Genomic DNA, 19,783 nt, shown 5'->3' with positions numbered 1-19,783 from the left:
AAAACAAGAGACATTATGGCAGCCACTGTTGATTTCCTGCTGTCTTTTTCTGAAATCCCGTGTTATTTGCATTTTACTCTGCTCTGCTTTGTCCTGTTTTGTCTTGTTTTGCTTTGTTTTATTTTATTCTCTTCAAAATAAAATTATAAAATATTGTAAAAAATATTGGAATCTGAATACTAAAGGACAAGGGATTGGCTAACTAAATAATCCTGCAGCTATTCTTTTAAATACTCTACAGTTACTAAGAATGAAGCGATAAATCTAAGTTTAGTGACATGCAAAGGTAAGCAGACTGACAAAGCAAGGCAGAGCATGCAGGTGTGATGCGGCGGCCCTGCCGTTCTGTCCTGCGCTACCCGGGCAGGTCACGGCTTTCCTAAGTGTAGCTTCACATCCTCTGTATGGCGAGGAGCTCTGTCCAGGACTGTGTCGCAGAAGTATTGGAGCATTAAACCAACAAACATGTGAAACACTTTAGGACAGGGCCTGCTACGTGGTGTTCAGCAAACTAAGAGTTGAGTGTCATTAGAGTTCTCATGCCTTAAGTGAAACATGGGGTATAAAACTACACGTGCTATGTGACTCTATTTGTGTAAGCTAATTGTATTTAAATGGTTTATATTTATAAAGTCGAGAATGATATGTTTCCAAGAGATCTCTAGGTGATGGGATTATGAATAACATTCATTTTTCTTCATATATTTAAATTTTTTATTCCTTTTCCACTTAGGAAAAAATCACTTTTTTGTTGAAAAATCACTTTTAAAAAATATTAGTAGGTGATTCTCAGTGACAGGTTTGTATAATTATGGAGACTGAAATTTTAAAGGCAAAATGGTATTTGCTTTTTAACTTTTATTTTAAAACCTGTTATTTAAGAAAAAATCCAATGCAGCATTATCTAATAAAAAGTAAACGACTTAAAGTCCAACAATAAGGTTGTGGTTAAGGGTATCAGCTTTCTGGAATATTATGCAGCCATTAAAGCAGGTACTAACAAGGGAGATACTTATTTAGTAAGTGATAAAAGAACATAAATTCACATGCATCTAAGAGAGAAATAATATGAAAGACTGAACATTAGTGACTTAAGTAGTGTAGGAAGTGGGCAACTTTTAAATTTGTCTTTCTTCCTGTAAGGGTGGACTTAAAATGGGCAGTACTACATTTTCACTTTTTGAACTTAGTAATTTGTTTACCTTAGCAACCAACCAAACCATCACTACTGTGATAGCCAGGGAGGGTGCCGAGTGCCGCAGGGCTGTGTTGTTCCGAAAGCATCATCTTTGTGGTGCAACCATGTAAGGTCGCAGTTTATTTTCCCTGTGACTGGGGTCGTTCATTGTTACCATGGTTCTCTACAGTCTTGGCCAGCAACAGGCACCTGCCGGTCCAAGGTCCCCCCTAGTAAGGGCCACGGGTCCTCGCGCCTTTAATCCCTGATCCCCCATCCCGGCTGTTTCCCATGCCCCTCCTAGCCCCCCCTCACCCAGCGGCCCTGGCTTTCAGGCTCTGCCCCTCTGGCACTGGGACCCCGCCTAGCAAGGGGTGGTGAGGGAGCCTCAGGTGGGTGTTGGGGAGCACAGTGCTGGGGGGATGTCCAACCCGTTCTGCTCCGCATCCAGGCGCCCAGCTGCAGGCACCCGTGGGACTCGCAGGACATGGGATGGGCGCGCACCTCTGGGTCCCGTGGGGACCGCTGAGCGCGCCAAGCCTCCGCCAGGGTCTGCGGATGCAGCGTTCTGCCCTGACGCCTCCTGGGGCCCCGTGGGGGACCACGATGGGTCGGGCTCTGAGCTTCCTGCGCTTCTCTGCGGAGGCAGGAGATCCGCAGCCCAGGCACGGTGCCCGCCGCGATCCCCGCACTCGCCCCGAGCTCAGAGACTTAGCAGGATCCCGGGTGAAGCTCCGTGGACTGGGTGGTGGCAGGGTGTATTTGTGGTTCAGAAAAAATAGCTTTTCTACATTTCATTGCAACTTTTAGAAAAAGGACAGCCTTGTGCTAGGGATTATGATTTGAAGGGAGTTGCACCTGTGAATTAACTGTTACCCCCGCAGCCTCTGCTTTGCCCTGCGTAAAATGGGGGTAAAAAGTCCATTTTTATAAGTCGTGGTGAGGAAATATATGTACATATCGGCCGTGCAAGGCATTGGACTTTGAACCCCGGTCCTTTGCACTGAGCTACACCCCAGCCATTTTATTTATTTTGAGTCAGGGTCTCATTAAATTGCTAACTTGCCTAGGCAGGCTTAGAACTTGTGATCCTCCTGCCTCAGTCTTCAGATTGCTGGAATCAAGGGGGTGCACCACCACACCCGGCTGTACAACAAATAAATAAATAAATAAATAAAATATCTTTTAAAGTTATGTCCTCCAGGAGAACTCGTAGGGCCTGCCCTTACCGGAACCTGAGCGGCCAGCTGTCTCTGCTCAGCAGGAAGCCGAGTCTATGGAGGTGGAGGTGGGGGTGGGGGTGGGGCGAGGGGTGTTTTGGTCCAGCATGTCAGGTCAGCTGGACACTGATGACAAGGCTGTGGGAGGAACGCGGCGGCTTTTGCTGGAGAGGGGTTGGAGTGGGGCAGGAAGGGATCAAGGAAGAGACAGCAGGTCGGAGGCATCCTGCCCTCCAGCGGCAGGTTTGGAGACTCACCCCAAACCTGCAAGGCTCTCCTAGGTGGGCACTGGCCAGTTCTGACACTTATGAGACAGCGGGCGGCGCTGTTGAGCAAACTTGGACACAGAAGAAACCTGAACTCCGTACCGAGTAGCCGCACCTACATTTTGGTAACTTCTTTTTGGCTACCGGAGCAGAGGAGCGCGTGGGAGGTGGGAGTTCTTCCTCTCCGAGCTCGGAGTTCCAGCCGGCCGCGCGGGATCTGGAGGCCTGCAGGTTTCCACGTGCTGCACTATCCCAGCCGTCCCTGGAATGTGGCTCAGGTCAGTTCCCGGGCGGTGGCCACTTGCTGCCTGGGGGCGAGTGAAGAAACTCCTCAGATCTTCTCACGCCCTCCTTGGCCCGGTGACACCTCTTCCCGCGTTTCCCAGCTAGCTGTGTCCTGGGATCGCCACCTTTCCTTAGAAAGCTGAAACCGGGCTGGAGCCAGGTCCAGGGGCAGAACATTTAACCAGCGTGCGGGAACTCGGGACTCCGTCCCCAGCACTGCCCGAGACGAACACGTGCACAGCAGCTGTGGGGACCTGGGGCTCCACGGTCCGATGGACCGAGCACTTGGAAATGTCCCCTGGACAGGGTCTACGAGGCCAGGTTCAAGCAGCATTCACAGCAGTGGCCAGAGGTGATTCTCTGGCGTGACCCGGGAAGCTGATGATGGTCCATCCCTTCAGACGCTCTGTCCTACCGATAGGAGGATTGCGCAGCACGGGTCTGACAGCTGCATTGAGTTCTCAAGCCAGCTCTCCCGAGCCCACTGTTCCTGCCCCTGCGCTGGTCCCCGCTTTGCCTCCCGTGCTCATGGTGTATGAGCTTAACTTCACTATGGTTTTCTGGGCAGCCTTGACTCTTTTTGGAAACAGGAGGGTCCAGAGACTGCTCTAGATGGTCAGGGGTCACAGTAGCGGCTGAGCCTGTGCTGATATAAGAACATCGCTGCATCCCAGGGTGACATAACATCAACGGACCCCAGGGCTGCTGGTGAACAGACCTCCTTCCTCCAGAGCCAGGCAGCAGAATTTCCCTGAATTCCCTTTAGCCAACCTTCTAAAGCTCTAAACTCATAAAGTTGAAACTTTAATGTTTTAAAAAAGAGATAGAGGGCTGGGAATGAGAGAGGCAGACTGCTTACGCAGTGCACAAGGCCCTCGGCCTGATCCCCAACACCGCTAAGCAAAAACCAGAAATAACAGGCAACTCAAGCGGGCCTAGTGGTGTCTGCATGTAATCTCAGGCATCAGGAAAGACTGAGGCAGGAGGACTGCAAGTTTGAACACAGCCTGGGCAGTTTAGCCACTTAGCAGGGCCCTGAATCAAAATAAAACATAAAAAGTACTGGGAATATAGCTCCAGGCAAAGGCCTGGGTTCAGGCTCCAGCACAGGGAAAAAAAAAAAAAAAATCAGAAAACAACATGAAACTACATGACCAAGATTTCTTTTCTATTCCAAAGGTCTCTCCTTGTCTCCAGCATGTCTCAGGGTGTTAGGGTCGTCTTCCGATGTGCACCTTTCCACATCTCAAGCAAAGACAGCAGGGAGACATTAACAAGGAGCATCCTTGCCTGGCCCAGGGGCCCCCAACCTGGATGCGCTCTGAGAATGGCTTTTTCCCCTCACTGGGGTGAATCCTTCTCAGTGCTGCCTGTAAGGCACTGATTCACTCAAAGGCCCCTCGGGGTGAGGGTCACTCTGTTGTATCAGCTTCAGACTCAAGTGATCTTCAGGCTGCCAGACCCTGTGCCCCTTCCTTAGTGGGGCAGTCTTCCCAGCACCACTTTCAGACTTACAGGTCATGTTTGCCACCTACCAGTGCCAACCTGTGCTACCTTACTCCCTGCTTCACCTCTGATGAGCACGGCCACACTATGCAGAACTAACTCCCTGACTTTTTGGAGCATTTTGACCCAAGGTTGGTGATCAGAGGTAGCTAAGCATTGGAAGCCCTCCTTACCATCAAGGTAGAGTTCAAAGGATTTCAGAGATGAAGGAGACCATGGAGATAGATGGTCCCGTGCCATCTCTGGAGAGAATGAGGTAGTGGTCCTGCAGGACGAGGCAGGTGACTGCATGACCTGCTGACAGTCCCAAGTGCCCACTATATTTCCACACTAGTCCTTTCTGTCTCTGTGTTGGGCTCTTTCACATGGATGTAACTGTGATAGGATTTTTCTTTACAAAAGCAGGAAATAAGCATATATGCAAGATAACAGAATTAGGAATGATAGAGGAATGAGGACTTTTGTGATTTGTCCAATGTGAGCTGTGATGGGTGACTTAAGGTTGGTTTGGAGACAAATCTGGACTCCTGCTTCGTGGAAAAAAATGAATGAATCAGGGTCAATTTAATTCAATCCACTGAATGCAGAGCTCTGGAAAACGATGTTTAGGTATGGTCCTACCCTTTGGAAGTTGATGAAGTCCAGACACACACTTACATTTTTCTAATAAAAATTAGACTTTGATCAGTAGTTCAGAATTGCTATACAAAAACAGACCAAAAAAAGCACAAGGAAATTACACACATTGATACGATGTATATGTATTGAATTTTTTCCTGCTCATTCACACTTATGATATATTTTGCTGTGTGGTCTTCAGTGAACAAGGATGGTGTTGTTTGGAATTAACTTTTATGTGGCTTCCTCCTCAGTTTTCATATACTAAGACACTGTGTTAGTCTTCTTTCTGTTGCTATAATACAATACATGAGGTTGGATACTTTATAAAGAAAAGAGATTTAGGTCAGGCACAGTAGCACATACCTGTAATCTCAGCTACTTGGAAGACTGAGGCAGGAGGACTGTGCATTCAAAGATAGCTTGGTAGGGCTGGGGATTTAGCTCAGTGGCATAAGCACCTGCCTGGCAAGCGTGAGGTCATGAGTTTGATCCCCGGTACTGCAAAAAAAAAAAAAAAAAAGAAAGAAAGAAAGAAAAAGAAAGCTTGGTAAACTCAATGACACCCTGTTTCAAAATAAAAGAATGTGAAGCACTGTAGTGTTCCTTGGATTTAATTCCCAGTGTTGGAAAGAAGGAAGGCGAGAAGGAAGGTTGGTTCAGGTACCATTTTCAGAGGCTCAGAGTCCCCAGCCTGGCCTCCTGGCTTTACAATACTACTCACAGATAGAAACTTAAATACAACCTTTTTGACCCTGCTGGAGGAGAAGACCCCATGGAGCCCAGTGCCTTCAGCTGCATCAGAGTGCACACCGAAGTGGAACGGTGTGAGAGGGAGAGCGATCCATGGGCCAGCTGATTCCCTAAGGGTTCCTTTCGCAGGATATGCCCACTGTGACCACGGTGCCTCCCATAGGCCCCAGCTCTCACCAGGTCCAGCCCTTCCTAACACCCTCACAGTGAGGACCGAGCTTCCCGACCCATGAGCTCCTGGGGGACAATCGCATCCGGGCCACAGCGGCTGCTGGCTGGTACCTCTCTCTTCTCCTGATTTGATTCTGGGGGCTGACAAAGTAAACAACCTTATTTCCAGGTTTTCCTTCGAGCACCAACGACCTGCCCTCCGCCACCTCTTGGGGGCGCTCAAAGGTCCCCAGAGCTCAGGGCGCCTGCTGCTTTCCCCCGGAGTTTGCGTCTCGCTGCACACAGCTGTGCCAGCTGGCTGTGTCTTCAAGATCCACACAGAGAGTGCTGCACAAAGCCTGGCCGACTGCTGGGTGACTCCCCACCTTTCCCATGCCACCAGAACCTGCCCACAGCATCGCGCAGCAGCCCGGTTCAGTGACCCCCCTAGCTCCTCACCTCGGCTATTGACCTTTCCAAAGCGCCAGTGTGACCTTCAGACACACGCTCCTGCCACAGGGTCGAGGCTTCCATGAACTGCACCCTTGTATCCTGATGTCCCACCACACACGATGGACCGGACGCCCCAGCTCCCCACTTCCTCATTACGTGGCTCTGCATCTGTGGCCTTGCCGGCTGCAGGCCCCCTGCGCATCGCCTTCTCCGCCTGGGCCACCCAGCCCCCTTCACTCCTGTGACTCTAGCTCGCAGAGAGCTTGAAGACCAAGGCCCCCTGCAGGCTCTGCAGGCTCTGCTGAGCCAGCCTGCCCATAACGGCCACAGATGCTGACAGGAGAAACTGCGGTTGCAGGATTCACCTTGGTTTCCTTTTGCATAATTATTATCTGCATAAAACTTTTTACAGCTTGTGAGGTTTCATACATCTTCCTGAATGAGTGTCGCTGGGGAGAGAACGCAGGACCTAACCCACGCTAGAAAGTGCACTGCCACTGAATCATGCCCCTGGTCCTCTTTGTTTTCATCCTATTGGCTGAGTCCTTAAACAATAGGACCTATTCTGGTTTTGGATCAAAGTCTGTAAAGATCCTTCCTAGTACAAAAAGGATATTTGATAATGTTTAATTTTAAAAGTTCCCAAAAATGATACGTTGGAGTTCCTCCTCCGTTTGTGAATGCCCGTGGGGGTAATTTAAGTGTAGTTCAGCCTGGAAATGAGCAAGCCCCTCAGAAATTCTCTCTTCCTAGGAATCAGTGGTACAGAGGCCCAGGGAGCCCTTCCCTCTCATCTACCATAGATGCCTTCTCTCTTTTTTTTCTTTTTTGCTATTTAATAATTTTTATTAAAAAAATTAAAAGAAAGGAGGAGGAAGAGGACATAAAATAACACAGGCCAGAATAGAACAATTTAAGCAACATAGTGTTTCACCACAAGATAACCCGACACAACAGTAGCTACCATAGTGTCTCCCTCCCTGAAATATTTGAGTATAACTTGGTATAGTATAGCATCAAACACAATATGACAGTGTAAAACCATTCAAGAGAATGAAAGTATTATAGGGTATTTAAAACCAACTAACAGAGGATGCCTTCTCTTTCATGTGGGTTACAGAAAGACAGGAACTGACCAATTTTTTTGTTGTTGTTGTTACTTTTTGGGATGGTCTCACTACACAGTTCAGGCTGGCCTTCAGCTCATTTTGTAGCTCAGCCTGGTCTTGAATTTGCAAGGATCCTCCTGCCTCTGCCTCCCAAGTGCAGAAATTACAGGCATGCACTACCATGCCCAGCTGAACTGACCAAACCTTACAGAATAAAATGATTAGGATCACTCAGACTAGGTTTTTTTTCAGATTAGATGTTTCAAAAAGAATTTGTAATTATAATAATTTCCGCACTCTGAAAGGCTGAGGCAAGAGAATTACAAATTTGAGCCCAATCTAGAGAATTTATTTATTGTAATTTTGCAAGACCCTGTCTCAAAAATAATGTGTTGATTTCCTATTATCTTGTTTTAAAGTCCCGTGTTGCTTTCATTGTTTTGTTTTGCCTGGTTTTATTCTGTTCTGTTTTGTTTTTATTCTGTCTGGTGACATAAGCAGCTACTTTGAGGACGGCAGGGGACATTGTGGTGGCCATCCTTTATTTCCTACCTACTGTTCTGTTTTGAGGTCCTATGTCACTTTTACTGTTTTGTTTTGATTGGCTTTGTATTGTTTGGTTTGGTTTTATTCTCTTTAAAGTAAAATTTAAAAATTTTGTAAAAGATAGTATTAAGGACTGGGGCTGTAGCTCAGTGCAGGGGCACTAGGTTCAGTCCCCTGTACCAGTGAAAAACTAAAACCAAACCAAACCAAAAAACAAAAAAGAGGGAGAAGAACAAGGAAGAGGAGGAAAAGTATTTTTTATCAGTATAATTGATAGAGGAGATTAAATTCAGTAGGGATCAGGCGCTTGATGAATTATGTTTTAAAAGTAACATTTATACCACATCATGTGCCAATACAAATTGCAAAAAGATTAACACATGAAGTGATAAAACTTTAAGCAGCCCTATAAATCCCAGCACTCGGGGGGGGGGGGGACACTGAGGAAGGAGGATTGTTGCAAGTTCGAGACCAGCACAGGCTACAAAGTGAGCTGAAGGCCAGCCTGTACTGCATAGTAAGATCCTGTCTCAGACAAAAAACAAAACAAAACAAAAAACAAATAAGCAAACAAACAAAAACCTTCAAGCAAGAAAAGACTATTTGAAAATATAAGTATCTTATATCCAAAGGGATGGAGACATTTTAGGCTTAAAAGCAAGGGAAAACAAAAGGTATTTTTGGCCTTGTAAAAATAAAACATAATGATCACCTTAAAAGGTTAACCACAAAGTGGAGGGGGAGGTGGACTATGGGAAACAATATAAGGCACATCTCTATGATCCCAGCTACCTGGGGGCTGAGGCAGGAGGATCAAGAGTTCAGGCCCAGCATGGACAATATAACAAGATCCCATTTCAAAAGAAACAAACAACAAACTTCAAAATAAATCAAAGGGTTCAATTTAAGAAGAAACACTCTGCTGGAAGTGGCCCACACCTATACTCTCCATAGCCAGGGAGGCTAACACAGGAGGATGGTCAAACTCAAACTCAGCCTGGGGTAGGGGGAGAGGGAGTGAGAGGGAGGGAATGGCGAGAGGGAGAGGTCACTTTTATACTGTGTGAGTTGCGTTTCAAGGCAGGAAGGCTCAGAAGTGAAGCAGCAGGGGTGAATGGGAATGAGGAGGGAGAAGTACTGATGGATAATGGAGAGGTGCTTTCCAGAGCTCCCGGGGATCTCCAGGAGACCCAGCTGTTACTCCTGCGGGATCTTAAGGGTCTCGCTGGGTGGTGCCGTGTCAAGAAGGGAGAGAAAGGAGAGAATGAAGGACAGGATCAAACACTGTGCTGTGTACGGTAACTGCCCGCCTCCCCCTAAGATCTGAAATGTTTCACAAATTACTAAAGGTAATTAAAAGAAAAAAATGACATTGTGAATTGATATATCATTTACAATAGCATAAAAAAAACCAACTACCTGGGAATAAATCTAGAAAAAGAGACAGTGTTTTAAAAACATGGTGCATATTAAAAACATTTAATTCATTATAATAAAACATATTTGATAGAAATCTCCCTCAACCCCCCCCCCCACCTTTTTGGTACTAGGGATCAAATTGACAAGTTGGTGCTTGCCAGGCAGACACTTATGCCACTGAGCTAAACCCCAGCCAAACACCCCTTTTTCTTTACACACACTTACCCTATCCTTCTTGGGGCAGCTCTGGAAGTCCTCTTTCGAGAGTGTCTTTAGTTGTGCTTCATGGTTGCCTGATGTTCCTGATTCAGAACAATTCATTTTGAGGAGCCGCTGTAGGTCGCCCTGTGACAGATCTGTGATAACTGAGTGAGGACACACCGTCATGTTTTTCCGAGCCTATCTTTCTTGGATGTCACTGGTAGCAGTATTCACTGTATTTTTGATTACATCTTGTAAAGACAGGAAGGAGGACTTCTGTAACTATTTCAGAAACTGGTAAGAATGATGGAACTCTTCTGAGGCAGACTAATAGCAATGTATCTTTTATGTAATTAATTTTTAAAAAGTTAAATTCTAGGGCTGGGGATTTAGCTCAGCAGCATAAGTGCCTGCCTGGCAAGTGTGAGGTCATGTGTTTGATCCCCGGTACCACAAAAAAAAAAAGGTTAAATTCTGATCACTTCTCATAGAAGGCCTCTAAAGTACACGCACAGAGAGAAACTGAATAAAAGGACACCCATGTTCACTACTGGGAAGACTCAGTCTTGTGAAGATGTCACAGGTCTCCAAGTTAATTTACAAATTCAACACAAAGTAGATCAAAACGTAAACAGGAATTTTCACTCAAGAAATGAACAAACTGATTTTAAAAATGAAGATGAAAATATAATTGGAGGGCTGGGGATTTAGCTCAGCAGCATAAGCGCCTGCCTTGCAAGCCTGGAACTGATTTAAAAAAAAAATAAAAAGAAATGTGGGGGAAAGCTGAGACTTTAAATAAATGGCATGAGCTTTAGGGGACAGGCAAAAAACAAAATCTAGCTTTTTTGGTACTGAGGGCCTTGTGATTACCAGGAAGGTACTTCTGCTGATGAGTTATATCCTCAGCTCACCAACAAAAACAGAAATGCTGACTTCACCTAATACTATATGGAAGGGAAATTTTGGTGTTTTGTGGAAAATTGCATTACTTGTAGTACATTCTCTGGGTCATCTGATTTTGTTATTCTATGGCAGCTATCTCACAATACTGCAACTTATAGATAACCAAAGACAATGCAAAATTCAGGAAACAAACTGCCCAACAGAGGAACACTGGCCCACTCCTGGGATGGAAAGGACAGTTTGGCCCTGTGTGTACTCATTTCAATATTCCTGATTTATAAATGTGTTTGTCCTGTGGGTTCACTTTTGAACAGGATGCATCACCTCATCAGCTCACTTACAGTAAATAAAATTTAACATGTTCGTTTTTACATTTATATAAGAACCTTACTTTATTTTTGTACATGTGTATATGTGCGTGTGTGCTAGAGACCAAACACATGGGCTAAGAACATGCTTTCCTGGTAACCTACACTCCCAGCCCCACGATTTAATTTTTGTAAATTAACTTTATACAAATTAATTCTAGGTGGCTTGCTAATTGCAATAGAAAAAGTGAAGCAATAAAGCTCCCAGAAAATTATAAAGGAGAATATGTTCATGACTATCACTTTGGAGCAGCAAAGATTTCTTAAACAGAACAGAAGCACTTATACATGAAGAAAAAAACTGATAGCTCAGGTTTCATTGAAATGAGGAACTTCTTTTCATCAAGAACACCAACAGAATGAAAAGAATCAAGAGAATGAAAAGGCCAGCCACAGAGAGAAGGTATTTGCCTTACCTTTCTTTTGACAAAAGGATATATATTCACAAATCAATAAGCAGACAAAAATCAATAAAAACACAGAAAAAAAGAAAAAATGCACAAAAGATATAAATCAGCACATCACCAAGACAATACACAAACAGCCAAAATCCTTCAGAAAAAGCATATAACTTCACTAGTACTGAGGGGATCAAATTAAAACCATGGCCCACACGCGCACCACAAGAGCAAAACATAAGATTGCCAGGCCCAGGACTGACACTGATGTGGAAAAGCCAGACTGTGGGAGTGTCAACTGGTGTAGCCGCTCCAGAACTGTTTGTTAAACTCTCTCAGGGCCAAATGTACTCAACCTATGGCCCAGGGACCCATTCTCCCCTCTTGGGTGGAGTATATGCATTCTTAGGTACCCGTACCTAAAGGACACCCGAGAATGGATAGCAATTTCACCCCAAGGAGACCTGAATAGATTTCCTGGGGCTGCTGTGAAACACCACCATCCTCTTGGTGTAAAATATCAGAAATGTGTTCTCTACAGGTTCTCAAATCTGAAATCCAGGTGTACGCAGGGCCTGGGGTCCAGGAATGACTTTGCACCTTGTCTCTTTCAGCTCCTGCTGACTGTGGGTGTCCCTAGGTTTATGGATGCCCCTGTAAGTTGGCTATCACTACATGCCTGACACACTCACTAGCCAATTCACCATAAAAGAGGAAGAATGAGCTGCGGGTGGTGGTGCCTGCTGTAATCTTGGGTACTAGGAAAGCTTTCTCTCCCTCCTCTTTAAATGTGGCACTGGGGATAGAACCAGGCCTTTGCCTGTTACCAGCAAGTGCTCTACCCCTAAGTTACACTCCCAGGGCTGCCTGATTGCTTGTTTTGATTTTTGCTTTTTTGAAACCAGGATTTGCTAAGTAGTTCAGAATGTTCTTGAACTCACTTTGTAGCCCAGGCTGCTCAAACTTGAGGTGATCTGCCTGCTTCAGCCTCCCAAGTGCTGGGATTACAGGCATGCAGTACCACACCTGGCCAGGTACTTGTCTTCAGAGTTAGGGTGCATACAGATTATCTAGGCTGACCACGCTATTTCAAGATCCTCAATTTAATTACACTGGCAAAGATCTGAATCTAGACAAGGTAGCATTCACAGGTGCAAAGACTAGGACAGACATATCTTCGGGAGAGCCATCATTCAGTTCACTTCAATCCCCAAACAAGAAACAGCCTAAATATCCATCAACTCTAGAATGAAAAATCGTGGCACATTCACATCATGGAATACTATGAACTAATAAAGACACACAATTAATGCTAATGAAAAGGATCAGTAAATCTCATTAACAATGCTGAGGGAAAAGAGCCAGACCCCAGATAGATCCCTATTCATTCATTCAGTCATTTACTGTTAAAAAATAATGGAAGGAGGGGTGGGCATGTGGCACACACTTTATAATCCTAGGCCTTAGGAGGCTTAGGCAGGAGGGTCACCGTGAGTTCCAGACCAGTCTGAACTACATGAGACTCTGTCTCAAAGAAAAAATGACACAAAATAGTGAAATGCACTTATGAGATAAAACTGAAGAACACGGTAGCCTTTAGAGAGCAGATCTAGTGACGGATGGGAGGGGCAAGGAGCAGCTCATCCAGTGACACAGCCCCCTGGATGGTGACACACAGTTTCTTTACATCTTCTTTTCTTTACTATACTTACGTTGTATTCTTTAGGGGGAAGTCTTTGAAACAGGGTCTTACTACACAGTTCAAGCTGACCCTTCAATTTACTTTGTAGCCCAGGCTGGCCTCAAACTCAGTGATCTTTCTGCCTCAGCCTCCTGAGTGCTGGGATTACAGGCTTGCACCACCACCATTCTTTCTTAGTTTCCAGCTAAGAAACTATCATTCTAAGTCACTAAATTTCCCAGGCTAGGCTCAAATTTGTAATCTTCTTGTCTCAGTCTCCCAAAGTGCTAGAATTACAGGCAAGTGACACTACACCCAGCTGTTGTGTCACATTTTATTTTTTGTGTCACATTTTAATAAGTGGTTTTTTTTTTTGTTTTTGTTTTTTGTACCAGGGATCAAACTCACAATCTTGTGCTTGCCAGGCAGGCAATTGTGCTGCTGAGCTATATCCCCAGACCAGAGGAAGTTTGTTTTTAAAAATTCGTTCCTCCCAAGTGCCCATCAACTGAGGAATGGATAAAAAAGTTGTGGTATTTCTATACAATGGAGTATTATTCAGCTATAAAGAAGGATCACATTGAGATATTTATCAATAAATGGGCACAGCTTGAGACCATACTCATAAGTGAAATAAATCAATCTCGCATGTGTGAATACCGAATAGTTTCCCTAATGTAAGTAATGATTCAAATATATAAAAATATGTGGTAATCATGATTCCCCATTAGGTGGCCTTGAAGCCTTATAAAGTTTTCACTCATTAATTAGAAAGGCTTTATTCTGGGCTTCTTGATATGAAAATATTTGAAGCTAGAGTATATGAAGTTTTACCCAAATATTTCAAGGAAAAAGACACTATGGTAACTACTATTAAGTCAGGTTATAAGGTGGTGAAGTACTAGGTTATTGAAACAGTCATGCTGTGACCTCTATTGTTATATTGTTATGTCCTGTTTTATCTCAATCTCCCCCTTATTGTTTCAAAAAAAAATTATTTAGTCATTTCTTATGTTTGTCTTAAAGAAAAAATTCAAAAAAATTAGGATATATAAATAGTAACTCTTTTCGATTTCCTATTAACTTGTTTTGAAGTCCTGTAGTACTCCCACGATCTTGTTTTGACTGATTAGACTCTGTTCTATTCTATATGATAGTATCAAGTTTGAAGACATAGGCAACTGCTTTGAAGACAATAAGATTCACTAAGATACCCATTCTGGTTTGACTATTGTCTTCTTTGGAAGTCCTGTAATGTTTACAATGCCTAAGTTTTATTGGTCTTGTTCTCTACTGTTTTGTCCAACTTTATAATATCTAATAAGATAGACATTTCTTTTTAAGGAAACAAGGGACAACGTTGATAACCATTGTTGATAAACTTGTACTCTGTTCTACACCATGTGCTACGTCTATCCTTGGTATTGACTGACAGCTTTGTTTTGCCATATTTGACTATATTCTTCCCCCCCCCAAAGAAAGTAATAAGCACTAAGGAGTAATAAAATCCAAGATGTGTAAATTTTGTTGTAAAAAAGAGAGGGAAAAAAAAAAAAAAAGAAAAGGAGCTCTAATGGATATAACAGCAAGTGTGTTTGGGGGTGTTAAATAGCTGACTTTATCAATGTTTTTGGAACATTGAACACAGCTGTTTGCAGTCTCCCTGTTTGAATGTCCACCTTGTGGTCTTTGATACTGTGATTTGAGGAACTATTTTCAAGAAAATAGTGTGTAATCTACTAGCAGGTAATTTCTTACTGTTATGGTTTTTTGTTTTGTTTTGTTTTGTTTTGTTTTGTAGTTCTGTATTGCGTGTACCCTTACGCCGCTTTGGTTTGTTTTGTGTTTTTCTCTTTTTCCTCTTAAATAAAAAAAAAAAAATTCGTTCCTGCTATTTTCTATTTTATTTCTTCTATTTTCTGTATATATATTAGATTTCAATGTTATTTAACATTATAAATGATGAGAACATTTTATTTTTCATTATGGACTTAAGAAGCACCATCTCATGGGAATGTTTGTTGTGGGGACAGGCTGTTTTGAGTCTAACAAGTCTGGAGGGAAACGTGAAGAGGAGGTACCAACTGTGCCGTGGAAGAGGCTGAGACTCACCCCGTGGACCACACGCTAACCACTAGATCAAGGACTTGAGTGAAAGCTGCATCTCTCAGAGTGTGGGTGCTGGGGGAATATTGTTCCAGGGGAACAAACAGACTAGGAAGTGTTGTGCATCCTGAGATGGTAAGGTAAGAGCTCTTGAAAGTAGGTGGAGATGCCCAGGAGGGACCACAGGGGATGCGCAGGGAAGATGGGGCTGCTGCTCAGTGATGGAGCACCTGCTGACCGTGCGTGTGTTCACGTGCACAAGCACCCTGGTTCAATCTTCTACACCTGAGTGCATAGGGGGAGACACACATGCATGGGCAGAAGACATCCCTGGCATTGTCCCTTGGTGTGAAACCTTAGGTAAGAGTTTCATCCTCAGGGTCTAAAGCCTGCATAGTCATCAGCCTGTCTATGTGCAGTGACATCAAGCAGATGAGGAAGCAGGGTGTGGTGGCACAAGCCTAAAGTCCCAGCAGTTAGCAGGCTGAGGCAGGAGGATGATGAGTTCCAAGCCAGCCTGGAGTATACAGCAAGTTCAAGGCCAGCCTGAGCCACACGGGGGACCCCATCTCAAAAAAGAGGAATAAAGCAGAGGAGGGGCTGCTCACACCCGCTCCCAACCATTGAACAGCAGCTGATGGAGGCTCCTAGCTGGCACCGTTAAGGGGATGGGGAGAATGGGCCCTGGAAAAGCACATCCCGACGGACAAGTCCGAGAGGAATGAACACTCAAAACAACTTCTGCTTTTAGCCAGATGCGAAGGCCCAAGGCAAGCACGTGACTGCAATCCTAGACCCCCAGGACACTGAGGCAGGATCACAAGTTCGAAGCCAACTGGGACATTTACAGACTGTGTATCAAAGTGAAAAAGAAAAGGGCTAGGGGCATAGCTTGGCTCAGTGGGGGACTTACCAGCACCCACAAGGCCCTGGCTCTGCCCCAGCACCAAAACCAACCCCCAGACCCACTTCTGCTTTGCCTTGTACTCGCAAAACAAATACAAAGTGCTCAAAGTGGTGGCACCAGGGACCCGACGGCTGAAAACTGAATGTTTAAAAGTCACCCATGTGCCTTTTGCTTAACTGGAGCCACCGGCCAGTTTCAGGGGCAGGGAGCTTCTCTGAGAGGACATGGCACATCGGTGGGCCTATCTGTGCCACCTCTGCGGGACACATCCTATCAGTGTGCGGAGGACGCGGGTCAGCTGTGGACCCAGAGGAGCACTTTCCTGCCAGGCCACAGTTTCAGCCTGTCCTCCAAGCAGCCTCAGCCTGGAAGGCAGGAACAGTCAACCGTGCCATGCCGCCATGCCAGCAATAGGAACAGCAGGACTGTCATTTGCCAACAGTACAGTGAATGAATCATTGTGAGGCTTTTGTCACCACACCCCAGAGTCAGAGGCAAAGGAGAAAGACAAGAGCCTTTATCAGCCCCTCTCCGCTCCTCCCTTGGGAATACCACATTTCTCACCTAGAAGTCCTCAGAAATATTTTTCCTGAGACAAGATCTTGTTATGTAGTTCAGGCTGGCCTTGAATTTGTAGCAATCCTCCTGTCTCAGCCTCCCAAGTAGTGGCATTACAAGGGTGCATCATCATACCCTGCCCAGAAATGATTTTTGAGTTAGGTATCCTTTCTGTCTCCATCCTCACTGTGACCACACAGTCCCACATGGGGGAGTCCTGGCCTGAACACAAACCTGCTCTCCAGATGTCCTAGCTGCCCAGGCCCTGCTGCTGCCCAGAGACCCAGGGCAACTCTGGTGGCCAGGAGTCCAGGTGCTCTCTGCTCTGCCACTTTCAGAGGACAGGTGGGTCACCTGTCCAGTCTAACCTGCCAGGTACCTTGCCCTGTGTTCAGGCCGACTGAAACTTCCTCTTTCAGCCTGGCCACAGGTGGGCGGGGCTGGGAGGAAAGCCCAGTCATTTGCCTACCACACCCACCTGCCCAGGCTGTACAGCTATTTACACTCAGCCTGGAGGGGCCCTGCGGGTGGAGGGTGGGGGGTTCACCCCTTGCCAACCTGGTCACTGCCCACATCACCATGCCTGTGTGCCTCCCAACCCAGAAAGAGGGCTACAAAATCAAGAGAAGACAGATTTAGTCGGTCTCAGGGACTGCAGGACAGTGCACTGGGGCGCAGAGAGGTGCTGCAGCATGGGGAAATGGCCTAGGCCTCTGCAAGAGTCTGGGCTAACAGAAACCCAAACTCATGAGGTCACAGACGGCTGGTGATTTTTCCTTCCTCTCCTGCTCCCCTCCCTTTGCACAGGCCTTCCCAGGAGCAGAAGAGGAGCTGGTTTCTGCTCAGCCCAGTGTCTGCCGGGCAGGCTTCACCCTGCACTTTCCACTGTGCGAGCAGCACTGAAAAACGTGCGCCCAGGGCCAGCGCTGACCTCACACGCTGACTGACTGTCTGACTGTCGGGAAGCTGGTCTGTGTCAGGCAGGCTGGCAACCAAGAGGAAGACGGGAGGGGCGGTCGAGCCCTCCTGTAATATTCTAAATTCCAGGCCCGGGTGGGGGTGGGGGTGGGGGCAGTGACAGTTCTGACTCAGGCCCCACAGCTCTGCTCTGGGGGGCTGTCCTGCCTGGAAACGCTGTTTCAGGTCTCTTCTACCCCTGAGACCCTCTCTTCTCAACACACCCAAAGTGGTTTCAAAGTAGAAGACTTCTTTTGTATGATCAAGTTGTGTATGCCTTGGAATTGAGTCTCATTCAGCCTTTGGCCCTGAAGTACCCAGCACATGCCTGGCACAAGGTGCTTTCTCCATGAATCTTTGTGGAAAGGAATCGAGCCAGGAAGTTGAATAAATAATGGGTTGTCAAAAAGGGAAATGGTACCAAAACCAAGTGTTCTGCCAGGCTCCCCCTAACATCCATCACTATCAGACTCAGGCTCAATGGGTTTGCCCATACTGTTGCTGTGCGGGGCAAACCCAGGACAGCGGGCAGAGGAGGAGTCAGGAAGGGGCCCTCAGACAAGCAGCAGTAAGGCTGGGAGTCCAACGGGTCAGGGAAGGAGCCAAGTGTGCAACCAGGACCCAAGAAGGGCAGTGGCCGAGGGGGAGTCCCGGGCTGAGTCCCCAGGAGGACTGAGGGCTGGGGTCGGCCACGAGTCACGGTTTGGCAATCCATTCCCAGTTCCTTTTTTTGGTTTTGTTTTTCCTAACGTGGCCTCGCCTTATATGGTGAGGGCAGGGCAATTTCATCAGATCCCACAGGCCCTCACTCCTTCCCTTTTTCAGGCCCTTGCAGGAGCCTCATCTTCGCAGCACCGGCCTCCCTCCACACCCATCACCCCGCGGGCGGGCGGGAACTGAGGGGTCCTGCTCACCATCGCAGTCATCAGGGGCCAGCCCCAAACTCCCACACCTCACAGCTCTGCAACAACAGTTCCGGCGCTAGGTCACGCACACCTGCTAGGGAGGCTGGCCCGGAACTAAGCGTGCCTCCCAGACCAGGGCTTTGGCCACCTGGCCAGCCGCAGCTGGGACCTCGGCTCCGCGACCCCCTCTGAGGTCAGAATCCCCAGCGTCCCGCCCCGCCCCGCCCACGTGACCTCCGCACCCTGCGCCCCTGCGCCAGCCCCGCCCACCGCGCCCCTGAGGCCACTCAGCCCACGCGGGCAGGTGGGGAGGGCGGCGCGGGGCGTGGCCGAGGCAGCATGGGCGTGGTCGGACGGGGCTGGGCCAGTGGGGCAGGACCGGAAGCCTTAAAGCGGCCTGGTGGAGCTGCGGCTCACTGACCGAGGGCTGCGGGGAGCGTCTGGTCTTGGGGTTCGTGCAGGCCGGGTAGGCGTCGTCATCACCATGTCGCTGGCGGCCTCCGCCGGCCGGGGCCTGGGAGCCGCGTGGTCCCCCACCCATGTGCAAGTGACCGTGCTGCAGGCGCGGGGCCTGCGGGCCAAGGGTCCCGGGGGCACGAGCGACGCGTACGCGGTGATCCAGGTGGGCAAGGAGAAGTACGCCACCTCGGTGTCCGAGCGCAGCCTGGGCGCGCCTGTGTGGCGCGAAGAGGCCACCTTCGAGCTGCCCCCGCTTCTGTCCTCCGAGGCAGTGCCCGCGGCTGCCGCCACCCTGCAGCTCACCGTGCAGCACCGCGCGCTTCTCGGCCTCGACAAGTTCCTGGGCCGCGCCGAGGTGGACCTGCGAGAGCTGTACCAGGACCAGGGCCGCCGGAAGACTCAGTGAGTCCGGGCCGGTCAGGCCGGGGCGGGCGGGGAGAGCACCAGACCCGCCCAGCTCTTCGATTGCTGGGGCTTTGGGAAACCAGGCGCAGTTTTGAATCTGCAGGGCACTTCTCAAACGCTCCGCACTCGCTCAGCACTAAATGAATTTTTGATGAATTGAAACTATACGTGGGCAGGCGAATGCTTCTTATTAGGAAGGGCTAGTGTGTGTGCTGCACGCATTAATTCATTTGGAAAGCTCGTAGGTGTTTCACCGATCCGGACAGTTTGATCTGAGAAACTGACCAAGGGCTGCGGGGAGCGTCTGGTCAGGGGAGCTCAGGGGAGATTAGCTGGACTCCACTCCCCTCCTCCCCCCCAAGCCTTAGATGCTAACCCCAGAGACCGAGGCAGGCATGGGGAAATGCCCACCCTGCCCCCACTTGCCTTG

General features: G+C 47.5%; 1 protein-coding gene and 1 long non-coding RNA gene across 6 annotated transcripts in view; one reads left to right on the top strand and one right to left on the bottom strand.

The window, feature by feature from the left end:
• Positions 1-838: 838 nt before the first annotated feature.
• LOC106025994 (uncharacterized) lies at positions 839-18,759 on the bottom strand. Of its 4 annotated transcripts, none has more exons than XR_010044558.1 (5): positions 18,499-18,759; positions 16,634-16,763; positions 9,728-9,858; positions 5,439-5,573; positions 839-2,971 (listed from the first exon to the last, which is right to left on the bottom strand). It is a non-coding gene; the product is annotated as an uncharacterized LOC106025994 (long non-coding RNA). The 4 variants fall into 4 exon arrangements; XR_001199607.3 differs by lacking the exon at positions 839-2,971 and adding an exon at positions 6,435-9,308 and having other exon boundaries at positions 3,018-5,573; XR_010044559.1 differs by lacking the exon at positions 839-2,971 and having other exon boundaries at positions 3,018-5,573; positions 9,728-9,954.
• Positions 18,760-18,841: 82 nt separating this feature from the next.
• The window catches only part of Rab11fip1 (RAB11 family interacting protein 1), a 30,701-nt gene continuing 29,759 nt past the window's right edge, over positions 18,842-19,783 (top strand). Inside the window, exon 1 of one of the 2 annotated variants that reach the window (XM_013144703.3) lies at positions 18,842-19,350. In XM_013144703.3, the coding sequence (XP_013000157.1) occupies positions 18,974-19,350 (377 nt within the window). In that variant the 5' untranslated portion in view covers positions 18,842-18,973. The remainder of the gene's footprint in view (positions 19,351-19,783) is intronic. The other variant, XM_003462883.5, reaches the window with a different exon arrangement.

Source organism: Cavia porcellus, unplaced genomic scaffold (genome assembly GCF_034190915.1).
Source record: "Cavia porcellus strain 051 isolate PalLab524CR breed Dunkin Hartley unplaced genomic scaffold, mCavPor4.1 scaffold_29, whole genome shotgun sequence".
NCBI lineage: Eukaryota > Metazoa > Chordata > Mammalia > Rodentia > Caviidae > Cavia > Cavia porcellus.
Note: the sequence above shows the minus strand (reverse complement) of the source record. Positions and strands in the feature narration are given on the sequence as shown.